The following is a 20,866-nucleotide window of genomic DNA, read 5'->3' on the forward strand; positions in this document are numbered from 1 at the left end:
ACAGCAGCCAGTAAGCCATGCCATGTCACTAACTAAATTTCAGTCATCCGGCACTCTCGGACCTCAGGGAGCTTATAATGCAATCAGCGAAAGTGATTTATAATAAAGAGCTTCCTTGTATCAGCTCTTACACTAGTCCTCCCACACTCCATGCGATCTCTGCTCCATCCCCGTCTATGTCATTGTCATCATCAACTCTTCTACTCTGGGTCTCTAGCACAGTCTCCTCTCTCCTGATTGCCTCCCCACGTCCTGTCCACCTTCCAACGTTCATGCCTTCTCCAGGAAGTCCTCCCTCACCACCCTAGCTGCAAGCCATGCTCTTCCCTTTCGACATGTTACAGCACCTTCTCTCACCGTGCTGGTGAAGAAACTGAGGCTCAGAGGGTAAGTCACTCATCCAAGGTCATATACTTAGAAAGGGATAGGAACCCAAGGCCCTAAACTATGTTCCTGGACCTATCTACCTACTAACTGGTGGCAATGTTATCTTCACACCAGTATATTTTAACTTCACGATGGGACTCCAGGGCCAGGACACACGTAATTTTTTAAGTCTCCCTCCCTGCCTGACATATAATAGAGTTGATACTCAGAAGTAAATACTCATAAACTGGCCGAGCTGTACCCTTCTCCAGCCTCAAAGCATTTTGTGACTAACTCACCTTGGTCACCTCTGAGCAGCTGCAACAGTGGGTGCTCAGCACACACAGGATGAACAGGACAGGTAAGACTCACAGATAACAGAGAACAAACCAGTGGTTACCAGTGGGGAGACGGGCGGAGGGAGGGGCAATATAAGGGCAGGGGATCAAGAGGTACAAGCCACTACGTTATGCAATAAGCTACAAAGATATACAGTACGACACAGGGAATATAGCCAATAGTTTTTAAAACTATAAATGGAGTACAACCTTTAAAAATTGTGAATCACTATATTGTAACCTGTAACTTATATTATACATCAACTATACTTCAATAAAAAAATAAAGGGCTTCCCTGGTGGCGCAGTGGTTGACAGTCCGCCTGCCGATGCAGGGGACACGGGTTCGTGCCCCGGGCCAGGAAGATCCCACATGCCGCGGAGCGGCTGGGCCCCTGAGCCATGGGCGCTGAGCCTGCGCGTCCGGAGCCTGTGCTCCGCAACGGGAGAGGCCACAGCAGTGAGAGGCCCGTGTACCAGAAAAAATAAAAAATTAAAAAATAAATTAAAAAGATGCCCTATTACTCAACTAAAACATGTAACCTGGGAAAATAGTTCTCAAGCTTCAATCAATTATCAGACACCTCTAACTAAGCATTACAACCTCTGGAAAAAACAAAAGACTCACTGCATAAATGCAGTTACAGTCAGGTCCTCTTGGCAACGAAGGGTTTCAAACAACACAACTAAGTTCTCCTCATCACTGGAGTCCTGAGAGCCAAGGCTACGACTTCTCCATCTCTGGACGCCCCTCAGATGTGCACTCAGTAAATGTAAAACTGATAAGAAACATCTTTGCTGTGTGTCATGCTGGGCGTGTCATACATATTAACCTAATATTAACCTAATCCTCAGCATCCACCTACGGGGAAACTGAAGCTCAGAGACATCAAGTCGCTTGTCCAAATTCACGTGGCCAAAAAGCGGAAAAGGCAGGAGAAGACACCAGGAGTCTCACCTGTAAGCATCAAACCTCTGCCGAACTGACACCCATGGGGAAACACAGAGTGAAGAAAGTAAGTCTGCTTCTCTTCCCCAACAATTCAGACTGAAAACCATCTGGTGGGCAGAGCAAGGCAGGCCTCCGGGTTAGGGAGAGGGTGTAGTGAGCAGCAGAGAGGCGGCTGCAGACAGGGGGGTTGATCAAACAAGTAAACACTTTAGGGACAATGGGAGCCAGGTTCCTATCAGAAAAGGGATTACAGGGGCTTCCCTGGTGGCGCAGTGGTTAAGAATCCGCCTGCAAATGCAGGGGACACGGGTTCGAGCCCTGGTCTGGGAAGATCCCACATGCCGCAGAGCAACAACGCCCGTGCGCCACAACTACTGAGCCTGCGCTCTAGAGCCCGCGAGCCACAACTACTGAAGCCCGTGCGCCTAGAGCCCGTGCTCCACAACAAGAGAAGCCACCGCAATGAGAAGCTCATGCACCACAACAAAGAGTAGCCCCTGCTCACCGCAACTAGAGAAAGCCCATGTGCAGCAACAAAGACCCAATGCAGCCAAAAATAAAAATAAATAAAACAAATAAATTTATTTAAAGAAAAAAAAGAAAGAAAAGGGATTACAAATATGGAGAGAGAAAAAACTAGAATGAACCCACAGATGTTGGATCAGAATTGAAGGTATTAGCTTGAATTCATGGTTTTCAATATATTTAAATAGAGAAAAAAATACAGATGCAAACGTGTGTGCGCGTGTGTGCCTGCGTGTGCACGTGCCTCCACATATCCCCTAATTCTGCCCACTGAAGGGGCCTGTGGAGAGCAATGCCCCCAACAGTAACAATAAGTACCCTTACCTCAGCTTCTTTGTTTTCCAGATTAATTTGGTATAATTTTATTTCTTCAAAACAAAAGTCCTTAATTAATACTGTTTGTTTTTAGAGAGTAGAAAGAGCTTCAAGGAATCTTTATATAGAGTACATGAAAAAAAATGTAATATTTTCTGCTTTTTTAACTTAGTGGACATTTAGTTCTCAGATATGCCCATGGATCAACTAAAACCCAAATAAATGGAACGTGACCACCTGTATCTACCACTTTCCATGTTCTGCATTCCACTCACTGTCAGATTTCTAGGTCCAGCCCCAGTTCCTAATCTCATCCATCAATTATCCCTTCCAATTATTATTCACAGGGGTTAAAATGCTTCATAAATTCTTTATTAAAATTTTTTTTTTGTTGAAGTATAATTGACCTAACACCACTGTTACTTCCAGGTGCACAAGATAGTGATTCACAAAATAATCACCACCTGCCTTGGTTTTGAAATTCCATTCTCTACTAAAAGGAACTAGGTAGGGCTCCTTGGAGAAATGAGGGATTCCAGATGGGGGATGGAAAGTACAAGATGAGGTCTGCCATCTGGTGTCAGAAAATAAGGCAGTGCTTAAAGGAAGATGTGGATACGTCAAGGGACAGAAAAGCCACCTTGAAGGAGACCCCACAGGCTAAATCGGGGACAATTTGAACCTTGAAGTCAAGAACACAATTAACAGACTATGAACGGATGCATGAAACAAACAGGAGTCCACACAGATATAAATAAATGGAAAAGTTGAGGGGGCATTGGGTACTGACCTAATTTCAAAGTATTCTCCCCACAAGAAACACTTCTTGATAAAGGGGGAAAAGAATACCTGTGCAGTAAAGAAGCCGGGCAAAGCCACCTGAGGACCACGGTGAACATCACCGGTGATGAGACACATGGTGTTGCACAACCCGAATCTAATTCTGAGGGAACATCAGTCAAACCCAAACTGAGGGACATTCTACAAACTGCCGGGCCTCTCCCTTCAAAGTGTCCAGGTCACGAGAGTCAAAGGAAGACTAAGGAATGCCCCTGACTGAAGGAGAGTCAGGAGACAGGACCACTACATGCAGCAGGCGATCCCGACCTGGATCCTTTACAACAGAGGACACCGTTGGGACAAACGGTGGACCCTGAATGGGGTCTGAGGATTAGAAAAATGTTATTTGTACTATATTTGCAACTTTTATGTACATTTTGTTTCTGAATTTTTAAAATTACTTAAAAAAATTTTTTTTAATTCCACTTAACTGGATTTTGGCAGAAACACTCCTTTTAATTCTTCTCTATTGGCCAGTGATTAAAAACTTAAGACCCTCTCACTGGTCATCATCACTGGCAGACGTCCTGACTTCCTGCTTCCCTCTTGGATGCTCTGACCTGCAGCACCTGAGATCTCTCCCTGCCTCAGGACCATTTCCCCTCTGTGTTTCCATAACAGCAGCAGCCTCGCTTCATGCCTAAGGCAGTGGAGGATGATGGGAAGCTCCCCTCTCTGGGCTCCTCTTGGTCTGTGGCTGTCCAGATTTCAAGAACCTCGCACACACATGGCCCTGGCCCACGTAAGACCTAATTTTAGCGTTTTCCTGCTCTGAGACCACACTTTCGGAAAAGTGGGGGGCCAACCTGCCCGGGCGAGCCTCCCATTGTGACAGGCACGCGAAGTCAGGACGCTGCAGACCTGCAGGATGTGACTCAGCATCCTGTTTTCAACGGTTGGGGTGGCCAGCAGATTTGGCACCAAGCGCTGCAGCTGACCTCACCTCTCAAGACAACAAATACCCAGGTTAATTGGTGGGATGGGACCATGGCATCAGCTCTCCCTGTGGGCCTCAGGGCCAAACCTAAGACAACCTGCCTGTCTGCCCATCTCACTGGGTCTCCTCACGAATACCCATCCGCAGGTATCTACCAGAAACAGTTCTTCAGAGAAACTGACCTGGCGGTATTTTAAGGACACCATGAGTCAAGCAACTGATCTTGTTTCTCTCTTTGCTTTGACTCCCAGGAAGCTCAAAGTCAGATGTGTAGCCAAACTCTGGTAACTATACCGACATTATGCCTTGAATCCCACATACAAACCTTCTCCTCACTTTGCTTTATTTTCCCCTATGTTCACCATGTTCCACTTTTCCAATTCTAAATCATACTGTTCCCTTTGAATGTTATACGCTGTTTCAAATTGCTTTTGGGCAGAGCTATGGTAGACACAGCACACATGTTACCTTTGGAGGGTAAGGACTCTTTTTATTTAACATGGAATCCCCAGCATTCAGCACAGAACCCAATACACATATAGGCACCAAACATGCTGGGTTGGCCAAAAAGTTCGTTCAGATTTTTCCATAACAGCTTATGGAAAACCTGAACGAACTTTTTGGCCAACCCAATACACTGGCTGGATTGATAAGGCAAATATAACTCTAAATAAAAACTGCTGGGCTTCCCTGGTGGCGCAGTTGTTGAGAGTCCGCCTGCCGATGCAGGGGACACGGGTTCGTGCCCCGGTCTGGGAGGATCCCACATGCCGCGAAGCAGCTGGGCCCGTGAGCCATGGCCGCTGAGCCTGCGCATCCGGAGCCTGTGCTCCGCAACGGGAGAGGCCACAACAGTGAGAAGCCCGCGTACCGCAAGAAAACAAAACAAAACAAAACTGCCTCCGTTACAAGGTTGCTTCATAAGCAACACATCTCCCTCCCACTCCGTGTGGCGGGGCCTGCACAGGGCGCCCGGGCTTGGGGAGTGGGCTCCTGAGAAAGCCCCCTTGCCGTATGGCTCAGCGGCCTCCACCCCAGAAGCGAACAGCCCCTCCCAACTTCCAGCTGCTTCAGACAAGACACGGAACAGCGGGCTTGGACATCTGGGCAGAAGGGACAAGCAATTTCCAGAGGCGGCAGCGGGCCCGGCTCTCTCCGAAGCACGCCAACAGTCCCCTCCCTTGTGGGTCCCGATCTGCGGACTCATGCCTTGAGAACTCTCAGCAAGCGTGTGGGAATCACTTCTGCCAGCGCAGGGAGGCCCCCTGCAGGGAGGGCACCAGACATTTCCTAAGGCGGGGCCTCTGAGGCCTTCTTTGAAACAAAGTCTTTTTAAAAATAGCTTCAAAAGTAGCCATTCAAGGAAAAAAAAAATTTTTTTTAACCTGTACAAATAAATAAATAAAGGCAGACAAGACACGATGCTTCGCCTGGTACCAGGCTCAGTGTAACTTGGAGGGAAACAGGTCAGGCGTTGGCTGTTTTTTCCCTTGGGTTCCACTCAGTTGACCTTTTGGTCTTTGGTCTGGGGGGGAACACGGTCAGGAAGGCGGCAGAAGGGACTCTCGCTTCCCACCATCTATGAAAATACCGGTGCCCTGTGGCTGGCAAGGACCAGACACTACACACTGTACAAGACGCCCTCCCAGCCTCATACAAGCCCCCTGAACCGAGGAGGACCCTTCCTGTTTCGGGGAGGGCAGGGGGCTGGCCTGAGGTCACAGTCACACAGGCGGTCAGGGGGTGGGTACAGACACGACTCAGCAGCCCCACCCCATCAAGGCACAGCCAACGGCACGACTCCGTAATTTACACGGCAGTCTGGGCATTGCTGATCCTCTCCCCGCATGGCGGGGCAGGACGGCCGGGGGGTGCTCTCATCAGCACATTGCCTCTGCCGCGGGAGTGGGGACCATCGCCAGGGCTTTCCACACCCCAGAGTGGGAGCCTTGTGGGCCAGACGCGTGGTCTTGCCCCCAGCCCCCAGCCCCATCACTCAGCACGCCCTGCAAGTGGCTACTCCTGACTTCGATTAATCCTCTTCGATGAATCCTGTTTTCTTCCTGCAGCCTTCCTCAAAACAGAAAGACTCCCGTGGATATCCTCCTAGTCTTAGGAATTTCCCACTACACTGCCCAGATCCAGGGTACCTGACCACAGCACGACATACGCCAAGGATGAACTCTAAAGGCGGGAGTCCCTTCTGTTCAGACGGCCGCCGCCATGCGTGTGGCCCTGCTCCGGGGTGAAGCGCGCCTGGCTTGATGATCACTGAGAGGGAAGTGGGTCCGAACAGAGGGTCCACTTCCTCTCAGCAGCCACACCAGTTCTCGCCATCTCAGCGTGACTTGGCGAGATGCCCCACACAGGGCTAACCTTGCTCTCAGCCTGAGAAGAAAGGAGAAACTCTGGACGGCCTGTTAGAAAGCTACCGAGAATGGTCAGAAGTGTTAACAAGGTAACACAGAACTAGACTGGTGGGTGTGAGTGAGGACTCTCCTTCCTGCATTTGGAAGCCATAATCTAATCTCATCTCTTCACTTTACAAAGGAGGCAGTGGGGGCCCAGAGACCTTTAGTGACTGGCCTAAGGTTGCACAGCAGATGACACATCGTAGGACAGAACCTAGGTTTTCTGACTCCCACTCACAGCTTTGCTCCATTTACCACGAGGGTGATCGGGTACCACGATCACCCAGGAAGAAAGAGCTCGCATGAACGAGCATTCTTGGTGTGCACACAGGCACCCCTGGAGTGCAAACACGCTCCCCTGGTTTGTAGACAGGCTCCCCTGGTGTGTACACATACTCCCCTGGTGTGCAAACGCACTCCCCTGGTGTGCTAAGTGCACAGGAAGAATGAGACCAGGGCTTCCAGGCATTCTTTTTTTTTTTTTATTTTTGCGGTACGCGGGTCTCTCAGTGTCGTGGCCTCTCCCGTTGCAGAGCACAGGCTCCGGACACGCAGGCTCAGCGGCCATGGCTCACGGGCCTAGCCGCTCTGCGGCATGTGGGATCTTCCCGGACCGGGGCATGAACCTGTGTCCCCTGCATCGGCCGGCAGACTCTCAACCACTGCGTCACCAGGGAAGCCCCCAGGCTTCTTTTGAAGTCTAAGCACTGGTATTTCAAAAGTTTAATGAAACCTACTAGACCCTGAGCAAAATCCATTTTAAGTTAACCTTAATAACTTTAATTACGTTCCAACAGAATCAAATTAACTCTTCACCTCTGTTCTCACGTGTCCCCATTCTAGGATGAGTTTTCTAACGACAACAAAAACTATTTAACACATGCTGAAGGCGAATTCTGATTTTAACATCAAACGTTCCAACCAACTGCCAGGAAGAATACTGGAGTTAAACCGAAAGGAAGGGCAGAATGGTACAACGGCCCCAGGACGTTACACGTGTGTGCACCCCAGTGTTTCAGGTTGGGAGTCGACGGGAGGTAGCTGCCTCTAAAGCCACGCGGGTGGGGACAGGAAGGGATGAGCTGAACACAATCCTGCAGGTGCCCTGTGGGGACAGGAGCAGCAAGGAAGGGACACAGGCTTCTGAGTCACAGCCACCTGCATCTAAACCCTGGCTCCGGCCCCTGGGAACTGCAGTTTCCTACAATGAGGCAGGCACCTTGTGGGGGTGACAGCAACGAGACAAGCTGCCTCCAGTTCCCAGCCCAGTGCCTGCACCTACAGGCCCCCGCTGAACGGGAGCCACGAGGAGCACCCCTCACCCTCCCCTGCTACCCGTCCAGGCGACTGCATGGGAAGGGGCATCGACTACAAGTCTCACTCTAGGTCAAGGTCAGGGAGCTCACAGGACAGGGCACACAGCTCACGGTGGGGCCCCTGGGGTTCAGGCCAGAAGGGAGGAGGGCAAAGCCACGGGAGGCGGGCTTGCGGAGATGGCTCTCGAATTTTGGGGCTCAGGGCACAGGCTTTGGAGTCAGGGACTTGGAGCATGAGGGTCCTGGCTCCATCACTTCCTACTAACTGAAGTTAGGCCAGCTACCTCCCTGAGGCTTTGTCTTCTCATCCAGAGAATGGGAACAGAAGTGGTGCTTTCCTTACACAGACTAAATAAAACGACGCCCATGAGGCAACTCACAGAGCACAGCACGTCTGAAGGGCTCACTTCCACAGCCTCTGTCCCTGGTTGACTCTTCCTCCTCAGCACCTGCTAACACACTTAAGGTACCTGTTCATCTTACCTACTGTCTTGTCTCCCCCAACAGAATGTCAGCCACAAGGGCAGGGATTTCTGTGCTCTGTTCACTGCCATATTCTCAGCTCCTAGGACAGTGCTTGGCACACAGTAAGTGCTCAGTAAGGATTTGGTGAATGAATGGCTTGTAAGTAGATTAGGACAGGGGTGCTGAGACTGCGCTAACAGCACCTGTATTGCCAAACTGCAGGGGGAAATTGCAGGAAAAATTTCTCTGTCCTTTGCTTCCTGTGTGTTGTCCAAGACCACTCTGAGTTCCTCACCATGAGATAGAACTTGGAAAATTCAATTTACAAGACCTCGATGGCCCATCCAGTGCACACCAGGCACCGGGAGAGGTGACGGGAGAGGCGGGGAAGGCTCTGTCCTTAGGGTGGGCTCGTGGTCAAGTGGGCAGGCGCCCTGGGCAGTGGCTCAAGGCCTCGTGCTCAGAAGGGCTCCGAGCTTGGTTAATGCTCTGCTGTTGCCACCTTGAAATTCTTCATCACTTTTTAAAAAGTGGATCTACCATTTTCATTTTGCACCGGGCTCCACAAATTATACAGCTGATCCTCCCAGCAGAGAACATTTATGTACTTCGGTAAATACTGAACAACAAGTCCCAAGTCTCAAGGAAATACTAAGGAGAGATAAACGCCTGTGGGGAGAAAAAGGAAGAGTCAGAAGTGACCAGAGGAAGCGACCTGAAGGAGGCAGAGGCGGGGCATTTGTCGGAACGTCTATGATGCCACAGGTTATTTTGCCCATTGGAAAATGAGGCCTGCCCAGGTCCTATGACAGCCAGGTGAGGTGACAGATGACAGAGGTGGAAGCCAAACCCAGGCCTGTCCATCCCCAAGGCCAAAGCTCATGGAAAAAATGTCTAAGGGTCACTGGAGGTGTTATTGCAGAGGTCAATATGCAACATGGGGCAAACACGAGATGCCAAGCCTCCAGGTGTGAAGGCGCATATGGGTGCTGAGTGGAGAAAATGACGGTCTCTGGCATGTGGTCGACTCCTGCCGGCTCCCTGGGGCTCCTGGCCTCTTCCCACCAGCCAGTGATGCCTTTACACCCTGCCACATCTGTAACACTGTACAGAAACCTACTCGGTTACATGTCTTGTTTCCTCTACATTAGACTGGGGCATCTCAAGAACTCCCACAGACTGAGACTGGTAGGCAGATTCTGAGGTTGCCCAGGACCCCAGGCCTTGGGGCAGGCACCCTGGATGAGGCCCCTATGCTAAGTGTGCTGGGACCAGGGAACAGGATGGGAGAGCTGCTCCCTTCATTAGGTTATACCCTATGGTAAAGGTGATGGGATGGTCCCTCTCCTGATGGCATTCCCTGATGGCATCAGATTCTCCTGTTGGCCTTGAAGCAAGCCACCACCCGTGGAATCTACAGCTGCAAGAGAACGCATTCTGCCAAGAACCAGTGTGAGCCTGGAAGAGGACCCAAGCCACAGATGAGATCCCGGCCCTGGCTAACACCTTGACTGCAGCCACGTGGACACAGCTCAACCCAGCAGAGGACACAGCTCAACCACGTCCGGGTTCCTGGCCCACAGGAGCTGTGAGGAAATAAGCGTGTATCGTTCTGGACCACTGAGTTTGGAGTAGCTTGTTACACAGCAGTAGACAGCTGACACAGCAGCCTGCTGCACAGAGCCTGGATGCCGCAAATGCTCGACACCTCTTGCCGGGACTTAAGTGGACAGACTCCCAACAGGCACAGTCAAGTCTTGACGGCTAAGAAACCATCAAGAAAGGCAGAGAGAAACCTCAAAGGGTGGACAGGCCTCGAAGAAGAGCTTGTGAATAAAGACTGGGAAGTGTGATCTGAAGAGCAAGGACACACCAACCACCACCCCTTCCTGACACAGTCGGGGAGGGAGAAAAGCTTATATGGAGAGCAGGGTCCTCTGGGGATTTCCAGGTCAAGACCGGAAGGATGAGAGGGTAGAGGGAAAGGCAGAGTTGTAAGGGAGTTCAGTTTACCACTGAAACCAGATAAAACAGAGAAGACAAAGTCCTGCTGCTTTGGCCCAAACGTTTGCTTGGGCAAGTAAGAAAAGAAATTAAAAGAACGCTAATGATCATTTTCACGTGCTTGACTTGAAATACTGGATGATAAAACCCCCCAAAAAAACAAAACCGCAGGGCTTCCCCTGTGGCGCAGTGGTTGAGAGTCCGTCTGCCGATGCAGGGGACACGGGTTCATGCCCCGGTCCGGGAAGATCCCACATGCCGCGGAGCGGCTGGGCCCGTGAGCCATGGCCACTGAGCCTGCACGTCCGGAGCCTGTGCTCCGCAACGGGAGAGGCCACAACAGTAAGGGGCCCGCGTACCGCAAAAAAACACAAAAAAAACAGCAAAACACTCACTCCTGATCCACACTCTGGAAAGAACACAACCATATTCCCTCCCCAGGGCCCCGCCTGGCACACAACCACTTACGCCTCATGCCAGACGGAGGCGACTCCCAGGATGGTGAGGGAGCCAGGAGCTGCTGCCAGCAGGCCATAAGCTCACCAGTTCCCACAGTCTGAACAGCGCAGCTTCCCAAAGGAGATCGCTGGAGGCCGGCGGCCATCTGCACACGCAAAGAGGACAGAGGGAGCGAGAGCTGGGTCTACGGCTCTGCGTCACTCAGCTTCCCTCTGGACGGGCGGTAAGCAGGTCTCGAGATGTCCGCCAGAAGGCCTTCGGAGAAACCATCCGGATGACAATAAAGATTCTGCAGAAGGTGCGTTCCTGTTTACATCCTACAGGGATGTCACTGGGTAAAGGACGCAGGCTGGTCCAAGTCACAGGACAGCCACGGGGGTGGCCCTCTCAGCCCCACACAGTGGACGCGGCACCTGCTGGGGGTCAGAGCCTCTACTTCTGGGCTGTGAACCTAACACTGATAGGAACACCATCCTCTGAAGACCAAACGTAGCCACTGTCCTCCACGCCCATTGTGGACCTGGCTCTGTGCAAGGAGCCCCACACAAAGTATTCGCCAACCCTGAAAGGTCATAGCTTTATCCATTTTACAGATAGAAGAACGGAGACCCACAGAGGCACAGTGACTCCTAGATGCATGCCGGCACCTCTACTAGTGCAGAAGCCAGGCTCCGAGGCTAGATCTGCCTGACTCCAAAGCCCACGTCTTTCCTCGACACATCTTTCTCACACATGAATGCAATTCGCTGCAGAATCAAAACGAAGTTAATATGTTTAAACTGCTGAAGTGCTATGTGCAGGCAGAGAATTAAGACCCTCTCACTAAGATGTCACCAACAGTTAGGGATGAGACAGAAACACAGGTACCTGCCAGGGAAGGCAGGTATGGTACCCAGCACAGACAGAAATCAAGAGCCACCTGCCAAGGAGAGGGAAGCCACAGAGGTTTGGGATGGCAGCATGCTGAGCTGGCCATGAGCACTGTGGCCAACTGGAAAGGGAACTGGCTTAGAGAAAGAGCCTGGTCAGGGAACAGGGGTAGGAATGAAAAATGGCACATTCGACGAAAGGCCAGTGACGAGGGTGAAGGAGGAAAAAGCGTGGCGACCAGGAGGAAGAAGCACGGGCGCTTCCAGACTGGCGTCCCTCTGACAGTGGGGACGATAAACTGACGCAGAGCGATGGGTGGATGGGTGGCCCCTCAGTGGATCAGGGGAGGCACAAGGACCTGACTGATGGTGCCACCAGGGGGGGACAGGGGAGGAAGAGGGCAGGTGACAGAAGATCCAACCCACGGATTCAGCAATTTACTGGCTACACGTGGCTCTAAGATCACTTCTTGGAGGACCCGAAAGATGAAACTGTCAATTAAGGGTAGACAAAGGGGCAAAGAGAGAGGCATATCCTGCGGCCTCCCCAGTTTCTCTCCCTCCCCAGCGCCCTTCAGAAACCAAACCAGGCCAGATTACCTTCAGGATGAATGTGAAGCAAAGAGAAATCTCCTCTCCCCAACTCTCCTCCCCAAGACGAGCAACCAATGAGGGACCATTCCACACATTTTTTTTCCTCTAGGAGAAGCTTAGAGAGCACAGGCCTGAAAATGCAAATCCACACGCAGATGCCAATGAGTTTCAGTCAAAGCTTACACCAGGACAGCAGGACTTCTCTTGTTTGGTTCGGAGGGTTAGAAACCAGGACAGTGTCCACTGCCTAAAACGGGGCGTGGACATCAAGGTGAAGGAAGAGGGGAGGAAAGGGGAGCCTGTGAGGATGGGCTCAGAGACTAGGCTCCCCCCCGCAGCCCAGGTCTCCCAGAGCTCACGATGGCACTGGGGACCCACTGAGAGCGGCACAGAGGGACTCACGGTGGTCACCAGGGCGATCTGACTTCCTAGGAGGCACCATCACAAGTCAGCAGGGCTCTTGGGTTCTCGCCCTGCTGCGGCCTCTACCCACCTGGGCGAGCTCAGCAAGTTCCCACGCCTGTACGTGCAACACACCTGCTCAACTGAACCACGAAACTGGTCCCCGGAAAGGTGGTGTCCTATGACAAACTCAGGTGTTGCGGGCAACGGAGGGCCCGCTTCGAAGGCAACCTTGGGCCTCGGATTCCTCACCTGCGACCTGGGGGGAATACCCCACCTCCTGGGGTCGTTGTGAGGGTTAAATTTGGCAATGCAGAGAGCTGCCATCACTTCCCTTTGTACGGTCCTCTCCAGCTCCAAGCTGTGCAGAGAAAGGGGCCTTTTACTGGCCAGCAGCACATACACATTTTCCTACCACTGCTATTTGTAACTTCTTTATTAATGGAAACAATTCAAAACACTATGCTGTCAGTTCAGGAAGGGCAATTAAAAAACGAAAGACCATCTAAGTGAGAGGCTTAAATGCCATCTCTGGGGCAAGAGGCCTGGAAGAAAAGGATCGGCTTGAGGGGGAGAAGAGTCCAAGTCCATGTAAGGGCTGGTGAGGAGCTGGGGGCGCGGGGATGGGGCCCCACGAGGCGGGCAGCAGGCCCTCCGCCCCGCTCTCCCTCCCCCACAGTCTCCAGAGCAGACTCCACTCGTCCCCTCCCCCCTCCCCCACTTGGGAATCCAGCTGATTCCAGCCTTCGAGACTCTCAGCAACCCACACCCCCAGTCTGAAGAGCAAACGTGTCACTGCCGCTGTTCCTCCCTCCAGCATAACGTGAAAACGAGGACCCACAATTGTAATGAGACAACTATTTCTCTACACATATGAGCTTTAGAAAAAATGGTGCCTCCCTTCCCTCAAACACACAGAAAACTTCAAAGACAGGCGAGGCAGAGCTCTATCACTTCCGCGGGTGAGTTGAACCAGGATAGCCTGCTCTCGGTAATGAACGGCTGACCCCAGTTTCTGAACACATATTTCCTTTTCCAATTAATTTTCCTCCTCCTCCCAAGATGAAACAGACATTAAAAAAAAAAAATCCTTTAAATTCTGTTTAATTCCTTTTTTTTAATCTAGATGTTTACTTTTTTACACTCTAAGAGCCAGAGTTTAAGACTAGTTCTTTGGTGCAGAAGAATACATTATATAATGAAGTGCTAAATCTTCTGTAAACCAACAAAACACCCAATTTTTGGCAAAGAAAAGCAAACGTGCTTTTGGCGTCTACTTGTGAATACAGCAACCGAGGACTACAAGCTTGAGAAACTTCTCAAACGAGTATACGTAAAGATTTCTCACTGGCACACACGCATGCGCGCGCGCGCACACACACACACACACACACACACACACACACACACACACACACAAAACACCTTGAATTAATAAACTGAGGGGTTGAATGTCTGTTTCAAATCAGCAATGTACTTACCTCAAAAGGAATACCTTCCCAAAAGCAGGATGGAAAAGTGAGAACATACTAAAATGATTATTTTCTTTAAAGCAGAAGTAAAATCTGGAAGGAAGTTTATAAAGATACTCATCATCACGGTAAAGCCAGGGGGGTGGAATACTGGCGATCATTTTTTTTCTTCTCTAAATGTTACATAATGTTATTAAAGCTGTTTACAGTTAAACGTCTAGATCACTTGTAAAGCTCTCCTTCTGTCTATGTGTTCTGGATCGTTTTTAAAGCACTACTAAAAAGCTGGTGTAGTCTTTCTCGAGGGTCCTCCCTTTTGGAAAGGCACAAGAGTATTTCTTACCTGCTTGGAAGAAAGACTTCAGGACGAAAACACTAAGTCTGCTTACCTGTGGTTTAACTTGCGATCTTCATCGCTGCCAGCCTCCAACTGCAGAGAAAGAAAGAGAATGTCACAGCCCAGATGCCGCTATCGACAAGCCTCAGACACAAGGCTCACATTTCCTGCTCTGGTGTCTGCAAAAGATACAGATGTCCAGGAAACCTGGTTCCTTCCAGAGAGCCGCACCCTCTCCTTACCAATCCTGCTCTGCTGCTCCCCTGAGTAATTTCCGCGGAGGAATTTTCAGGTTTCCTGATGTTTCCCCACATGCCTTCCAAGGCATCACAGACGGATGCCTGCTAACAGAGCGCTCCTGGCCGGCGCTGCTACTCCACACGCTTGTTCAGCCCTGAGCTCTCCATTTTCCAGGGCTGCTGTGGAGCATATCCTGTTTTTCTGTTTTAAGGGGAGGGGGCAATGTCTTAAAAGGCTGTTTCCTCCTTTCAAGCTAGGCAACAGCTGAGTGATCAACACCATTTTAAGCCACAACACACAAGTTAAAAAATAAATAAATAAATCCACCACCACCACCATCACCACCACCATTCCAGGCAAGTCTTTCTTAATGGAACGTGGCCAGGATCAGGCTGTCTGTGGGTCATGAAGCTCTTGGTGGTTCTCAAAAAGGCTTAAAGTTTAATATAAAACTTTCTAGGCTATTGGTTTATTTATAGACATGAAAGAAAGGGACATTTAATATTTCCTAAATGTTACAAGGCCAAGGGCATTAGAGGCTCCAAGAGTAACCACGATTTAAGCCCTGACTGCAATTTTTCTTTTTTTTTCTTTCAAGGAGAAAACTTAAATGAGAAGAAAACACACATCCCAACAACTCTGCACCGCTGGGACTTGGCATGTTTTGTATGTTACACAGAGGAGCCCATTGAATGGGGAAGAGAGAAACCTGGAAAGCAGTGATGGCTGGAAGAGATGCAAGGCTGACTGAGGACAGAAACCAGACAGAAGCCAGCAGTGGTGGGAAAAGGGTTACGGAGATCATGTAGAGAGAGGTCTGGGCAGCAAGGCACACATGCCACAGGTGGCAATTTCACCAAGGAATGAGTCCAGCAGAGGGTCCTGGTCCTACGCTGTCATTAGATCATGTATGTAACGCACTGGGCAGAGGCAGAGACCATCAGTTAGTTCTCACACTCCCTACCCGACAACGTAGAAGTGGAAACATCGGGGACAGCTCTGCTGACCACAGGGCCACCAACTTCGGTGCCGAAGTGAAACATACACAAAACAACTCACACAACCGCAGGAACAAACTTGGAAGAGACTGCTGGGTCTAACCCAGTGGTTCTCAACTGGGGGCAACTGATCTCAGCAGGGGACGCCAGGCAAGGCTGGAGCCTTTTTTGGGAGGATGCTACTGGCATCTAGTGGGTAGAGGTCAGAGTGCTGCTACACTTCCTCCAACACCCAGGACTGGCCCCTGCAACAGACGGCTCACCCAACATCGGCAATGCTGGGGCTGAGCAACCCTGATCCAACCCCGCCACCTCAAAGGGACTGGAGATCTGCCCATGAAAATTAGTCACCTTGAACATCTGTCAAAAACCACAACGTAAAAAAAAAAAAAAAAAAAATCACAACATTACAACCCATTCCTGAGAGCTACTGCTTTACCTATTCTTGGGCTCTCTGCCTGTTCTCACAAAAGAATGAGACAAGATTAATGAGATAATTAAAGATGGGGAGAGGGGCTTCCCTGGTGGCGCAGTGGTTGAGAGTCCGCCTGCCGATGCAGGGGACACGGGTTCGTGCCCCGGTCCGGGAAGATCCCACATGCCGCGGAGCGGCTGGGCCCGTGAGCCATGACCGCTGAGCCTGCGCATCCGGAGCCTGTGCTCCGCAACGGGAGAGGCCACAACAGTGAGAGGCCCGCGTACCGCAAAAAAAAAAAAGACTGGGGGGGAAGGAACAAAACTTAAAAAGAGGGAAGCACTGCTTTGCAGGTCGGGCTGTGACTTCCCTTAGTTCCCACGCCGTGTAGCAGGACCACGGGCTGGGGAAGGAAAAAAATGCCCTGAGTGTCTCTGACTCAATGAAGGATGCACATTTTGAGGAGTAAGGAAATGATGGGGGGTAGGGGAGATACAGGCTTCAAAATCATTTAATTCTCGCTCACTCTCTGAGATTCTCAGGATGAAAGGCAACACAAGGTCAGTTATTCCAGAGAAGAAAGCCAAAGAACACACATTAGAGGGAAGCCAGCCCTTTCAGATGAGCTGAGGCCCAGAGAAGGGAAGTAACCTGAGGAAGGTCAGACCAGAGGCACAGCCGGCCTGGCCCACGTCTCCTGATCCTGTGCACACACGCCTGCCCTCTCTGTTCCTTCTTGCATCTTTGTGCCTCGCCCCACATGGAGGAAAGCCTCACCTTCCAGGGAACATCCCAGCCTCTGCTGGCTCCCTGGGCAACTAATGCTGCTGATTTACTCAAGGTGAATAAAAGCTGGTTGAGTTTTATTCTTATTTTGGAGGTCACTGGCATTTGGTGAAAATAAGGCTTTCTATTATAATTTAAAATGTGCCTAGTGGAAACAACCCCAATGTCCAACAAAATGTACATCCATACCATAGAATATTACTCGGCCGTAAAAAGGAATGAGGTCCTGACACGTGCTGCAACGTGGATGAGCCTTGAAAACATGGTGAGTGAAACAAGCCTGACAGAAAAGGCCATATAGTGGATGATTCCACTTATATGAAATGCCCAGAATAAGCAAATACACAGAGACAGAAAATACATGAGTGGTTGCCTAGAGTTGGTTACAGCAGGGCAGGGGTGGTGGGAGGGAGGCTGTGGCTGATGGCTAAGGGGTGTGAGGTTTCTTTTGGGGGTGATGAAAACATTCTGGAATTCGTGGTGATGCTTGTACAACCTTGTGCATACACTAAAACCCACTGAATTGTACACTTTACAATGGTGGATTTATGGTATGTGAATTCTATCTCAGCTAAAAAATGAGATAATAAAATGAAAAATTTTAAATGTGCCTAAAGCAGAAATAGATCAGGTGCAAAGTAACGCTGGGAATGTGGGGTTTAGAATCAGAGACCTGGGCTGAGAGGCTCTTTGTCTAACCTCTTCCCGGAGCTGAACTCTTCACTCGTTTTTGAGAAGGGACCATGAGATTAAGTGCAGAAAAGTACTTTGTAAACTGCAAGACAGCAGTAATAGAAATGATGTAGGGGAACAGATGTCTCTGTGGGGAGGCCAGAAGCTACTGCAGACTCCTCAGCTGCAGGCTACTGGCCACCGTGCAGAGCAGGGACTGTTAGAATCTTCTGTCTGTAGACAAGATAACTCATTAATGGCTTCTCCTTGAGAGAAGGGGGCTGTGAGGTTCAACCCTGCAGCCACTCTGCGAGTGCCAGTCCCAGCAAAACAGGCTGAAGAGCTTCCCCACCAGGAGCTGGTGGGACAGGCAGGGCTGTTAAACCGCAAACAGGTCCTCTTCTCTCACAAACACACACAAACCTTTCCATGTTATCAGTCAACTTCCCCCCAGGGAGAAGGGGCCTGAATTGCCCAGATGCTGGCGGGGCCACTTCCTGGGCCTGCAGGGCCCCTCCTCCAGCCTCCTCTCCCTTCCCTAAACAGCTCCCTGCCGCCTCCTCCAGCCTGCTGTGTCTGCAGGTCAGCACTCAGTCCGGCCACAGATGTGAGTTTAGACCCAACTGGTTCTACTGCTCGGAGGCCCGAGGCCCAGACTAGCACGGTCCAACCCAACTGTGCACTCAGAGGACCAATTCCTCAGTAACCCCAGAGCAAGAAGGCGCCAGTCCAGGACAGGCTGGGTCACACGCAGACGCACAGAAACCCGCACAGCGCAAAGATGCACTTTCAGCCCCAGAAAGCACTGGTGCAATCCCAGCAACCCCAGAGTCGGCCGCAGCCACATGCACAGCCAGATGCACAAAAACATGCAGCCCCGAAAGATATCACAGCAAGAAAAACCCAGACTCAGCTGCACACAAAGACATGACACACAGTCACCCAGCACCCTGAGCTCACTCAGCCACTCTCACACGGTGACGCCGGCCCCCGAGAGGCACGGCCACTCACACCCAGAGCCAGAACTCCAGGGGCGTGCAGTCGGGGGAAACAATCTCACCACCCACAGGGGCACCCGGCAGCCTCTCCCCCAGCATCACACAGGCATGGTTCCCAGGGGACAGGCCAGATTCACGCACAGGGAGAGGCACACACAGGCTGGCATACACATGCATACATTCAGCCGGGCACACAGGGAAAGGGCCGAGACAAGCCACAGGGTCCTGAATCTTAGAACCAGCATCTCAGGCAGTTACCCAATCAGGAGTCCCGGTCCCACGTCCAGTATACCGCACAGTCACCCCCGGACGAGAGACACTGTCACACACTCACGGTCACCCCCCAGACGGGGCTCAAATTCACAAGTCACCCGCAGGTGGGGGTCCCACACACACAAAGTCACCCCCAGATGGGGGTCACACACACCGGCTCACGCACACTTACCCCCAAACAGGGGTCACACAGTCACCCCCAGACGAGGGTCACACCCGCACACACACAGTCTCACTGCACAGTCACCCCCAAACAGGGGTCACACTCGCTCACAGCCTCCCGCACAGTCACCCCAGTCCAGCTGCCAAGGCTGGGTCGTCCAGCTGCGGCCCCGCAGGCCAGGAACCCCTTGAAGCTGCCCTGGCGCAGCCCCGGGCGCCCCGCACTCGCGGCCCAGGCCTGGCGCGGCGGCTCAGGCCGGGGCGCGGGCCCGGGGCTCACCTCGCTGTTGCTGGCGGAGGAGGAGGCGGCGCTGGGCGTGGGCGAGCGCTGCAGGGTCACCAGGGCCATGGCTGCGGCGCGGCGCGCGAGCGCCGCCGAAGCCTCGGACTAGAGCCGCAGCCGCCACCGCCGCCGCCCGGGCCGGGCCCAGGGCGCTCCAGGAGCCGCTCACGGGCGGCCGGGCCGAGCCGGGCCGAGCCGAGCCGAGCCGGGCCGGGCCCGCCCCTCCCTGCCGGCGTCTGTCGCCGCCCCCCGCCTCCCGCCCCCCGCCTCCCGCCTCCCGCGCCGGCGCGCGCCGGGCCTGAGCGCGGGCAGGGGCAGCGGCCGGGACGGGGCGCGCGTGCGCGGCGCGGGATCCCCCGAGCGGCGGCGGGAGGCCCCGGCTGGCCAGTCACGTCTCCCGCGCGCCCGACGCGCGCTCCTCGGCCGCGCGCCCGGCCCTCGAGTCTGAGAAGCGGGGGCGCGCCCGGTGGCGAGCAAATCCATCCCCCGGAGGCCAGCCCCCTTCGCAGGCTGGAAAACTGAGGCCCGGCGTCCGCACGGCCTGGAATGCTCGGGGCGGGGAGGTGCAGCTACCAGGAAATAAAGAGCTTCTGGTCCCTGCGCCTTGAACCCCGAGGAGCGGTCTGCAGAAATTAATTAGTTCATTCATTCATTCATTTATGAAATGTTTATTGAGCACCTACTAAGTGCCAGGCACGGAGTATTCAACCGTGAGCAATATAGATTAGGCCTGCCCTCAGGGATTTGACAGAAGTGAGTCAAATTACTAGGCACTTAAAAAAAATTATTTTGCCAGTCTTTTTATGTGAATTCTTTCTCTGTGTCCAGAAACCCAGCCAGCTCCTTGGGAAGTCAGGAAGGGCTTCTCTGAAAAGGGGGCATTTGCTCAGAGGCCTGACGGATGAGCAGGATTAACGGGTGAAGGGAGGGGAGTCTGGGGGGTGGGGGGAGCTAAAGGCCCGGAAACTGGAAGGAGATTGTCCATCAGAGGCCCGATCCTAGGGAAGCGAGGAGGGAGGGAGTCACGGTGCACTCTAGAAAGCTCTGGCTGCCGCTTGGATAATGGACTGTGGGGCGGAGGGGTGAAGGGAGACCAGGGATGGGCTGCTGCTGTTGTCCTGGGAGGAGGTGACCAGTATGGGGATGGAGAGAGGGACATGGAGTAAGATACTAAAAAGGCGGTACTGGCTTGACTTAGTAATAGCTTCAATTTCATTCAAATCCCCTCCCTCCCCTCTGTCGCCCCACGCAGGTTCACAAGCATGCGCAAATTTACTGGTCCAGTCCTGCTCCCATCCGTCTCACTGCCAAACCAGCAACCCAACAGCCTCCTGGATCCCTCCAGCTGCTTCCGCCGGGTCCAGGGGCTGGGACCTCCTGCATATTCCCTCAGCATCATTCATCTCAAAGGTGGTTCTCTATGGGGTTACTATAGCCC

General features: G+C 52.1%; 1 protein-coding gene across 3 annotated transcripts in view; it reads right to left on the minus strand.

Annotated features, from left to right (window-relative positions):
- SSH1 (slingshot protein phosphatase 1) overlaps positions 1-19,494 on the minus strand; it is a gene marked incomplete at both ends in the record, with an annotated part of 56,925 nt that extends 37,431 nt beyond the window's left edge. For 2 of the 3 annotated variants that reach the window (XM_082852545.1, XM_082852544.1), the window contains 2 exons: positions 14,654-14,694; positions 19,426-19,494. In XM_082852545.1, the coding sequence (XP_082708671.1) occupies positions 14,654-14,694; positions 19,426-19,494 (110 nt within the window). Of the gene's footprint in view, positions 1-14,653; positions 14,695-14,843; positions 14,916-19,425 lie in introns of those variants that run through there. The other variant, XM_082852543.1, reaches the window with a different exon arrangement.
- Between the last annotated feature and the right edge of the window lie 1,372 nt (positions 19,495-20,866).

Source organism: Leucopleurus acutus (genome assembly GCF_964270905.1).
Source record: "Leucopleurus acutus genome assembly, chromosome: 13".
NCBI classification, from domain to species: domain Eukaryota; kingdom Metazoa; phylum Chordata; class Mammalia; order Artiodactyla; family Delphinidae; genus Leucopleurus; species Leucopleurus acutus.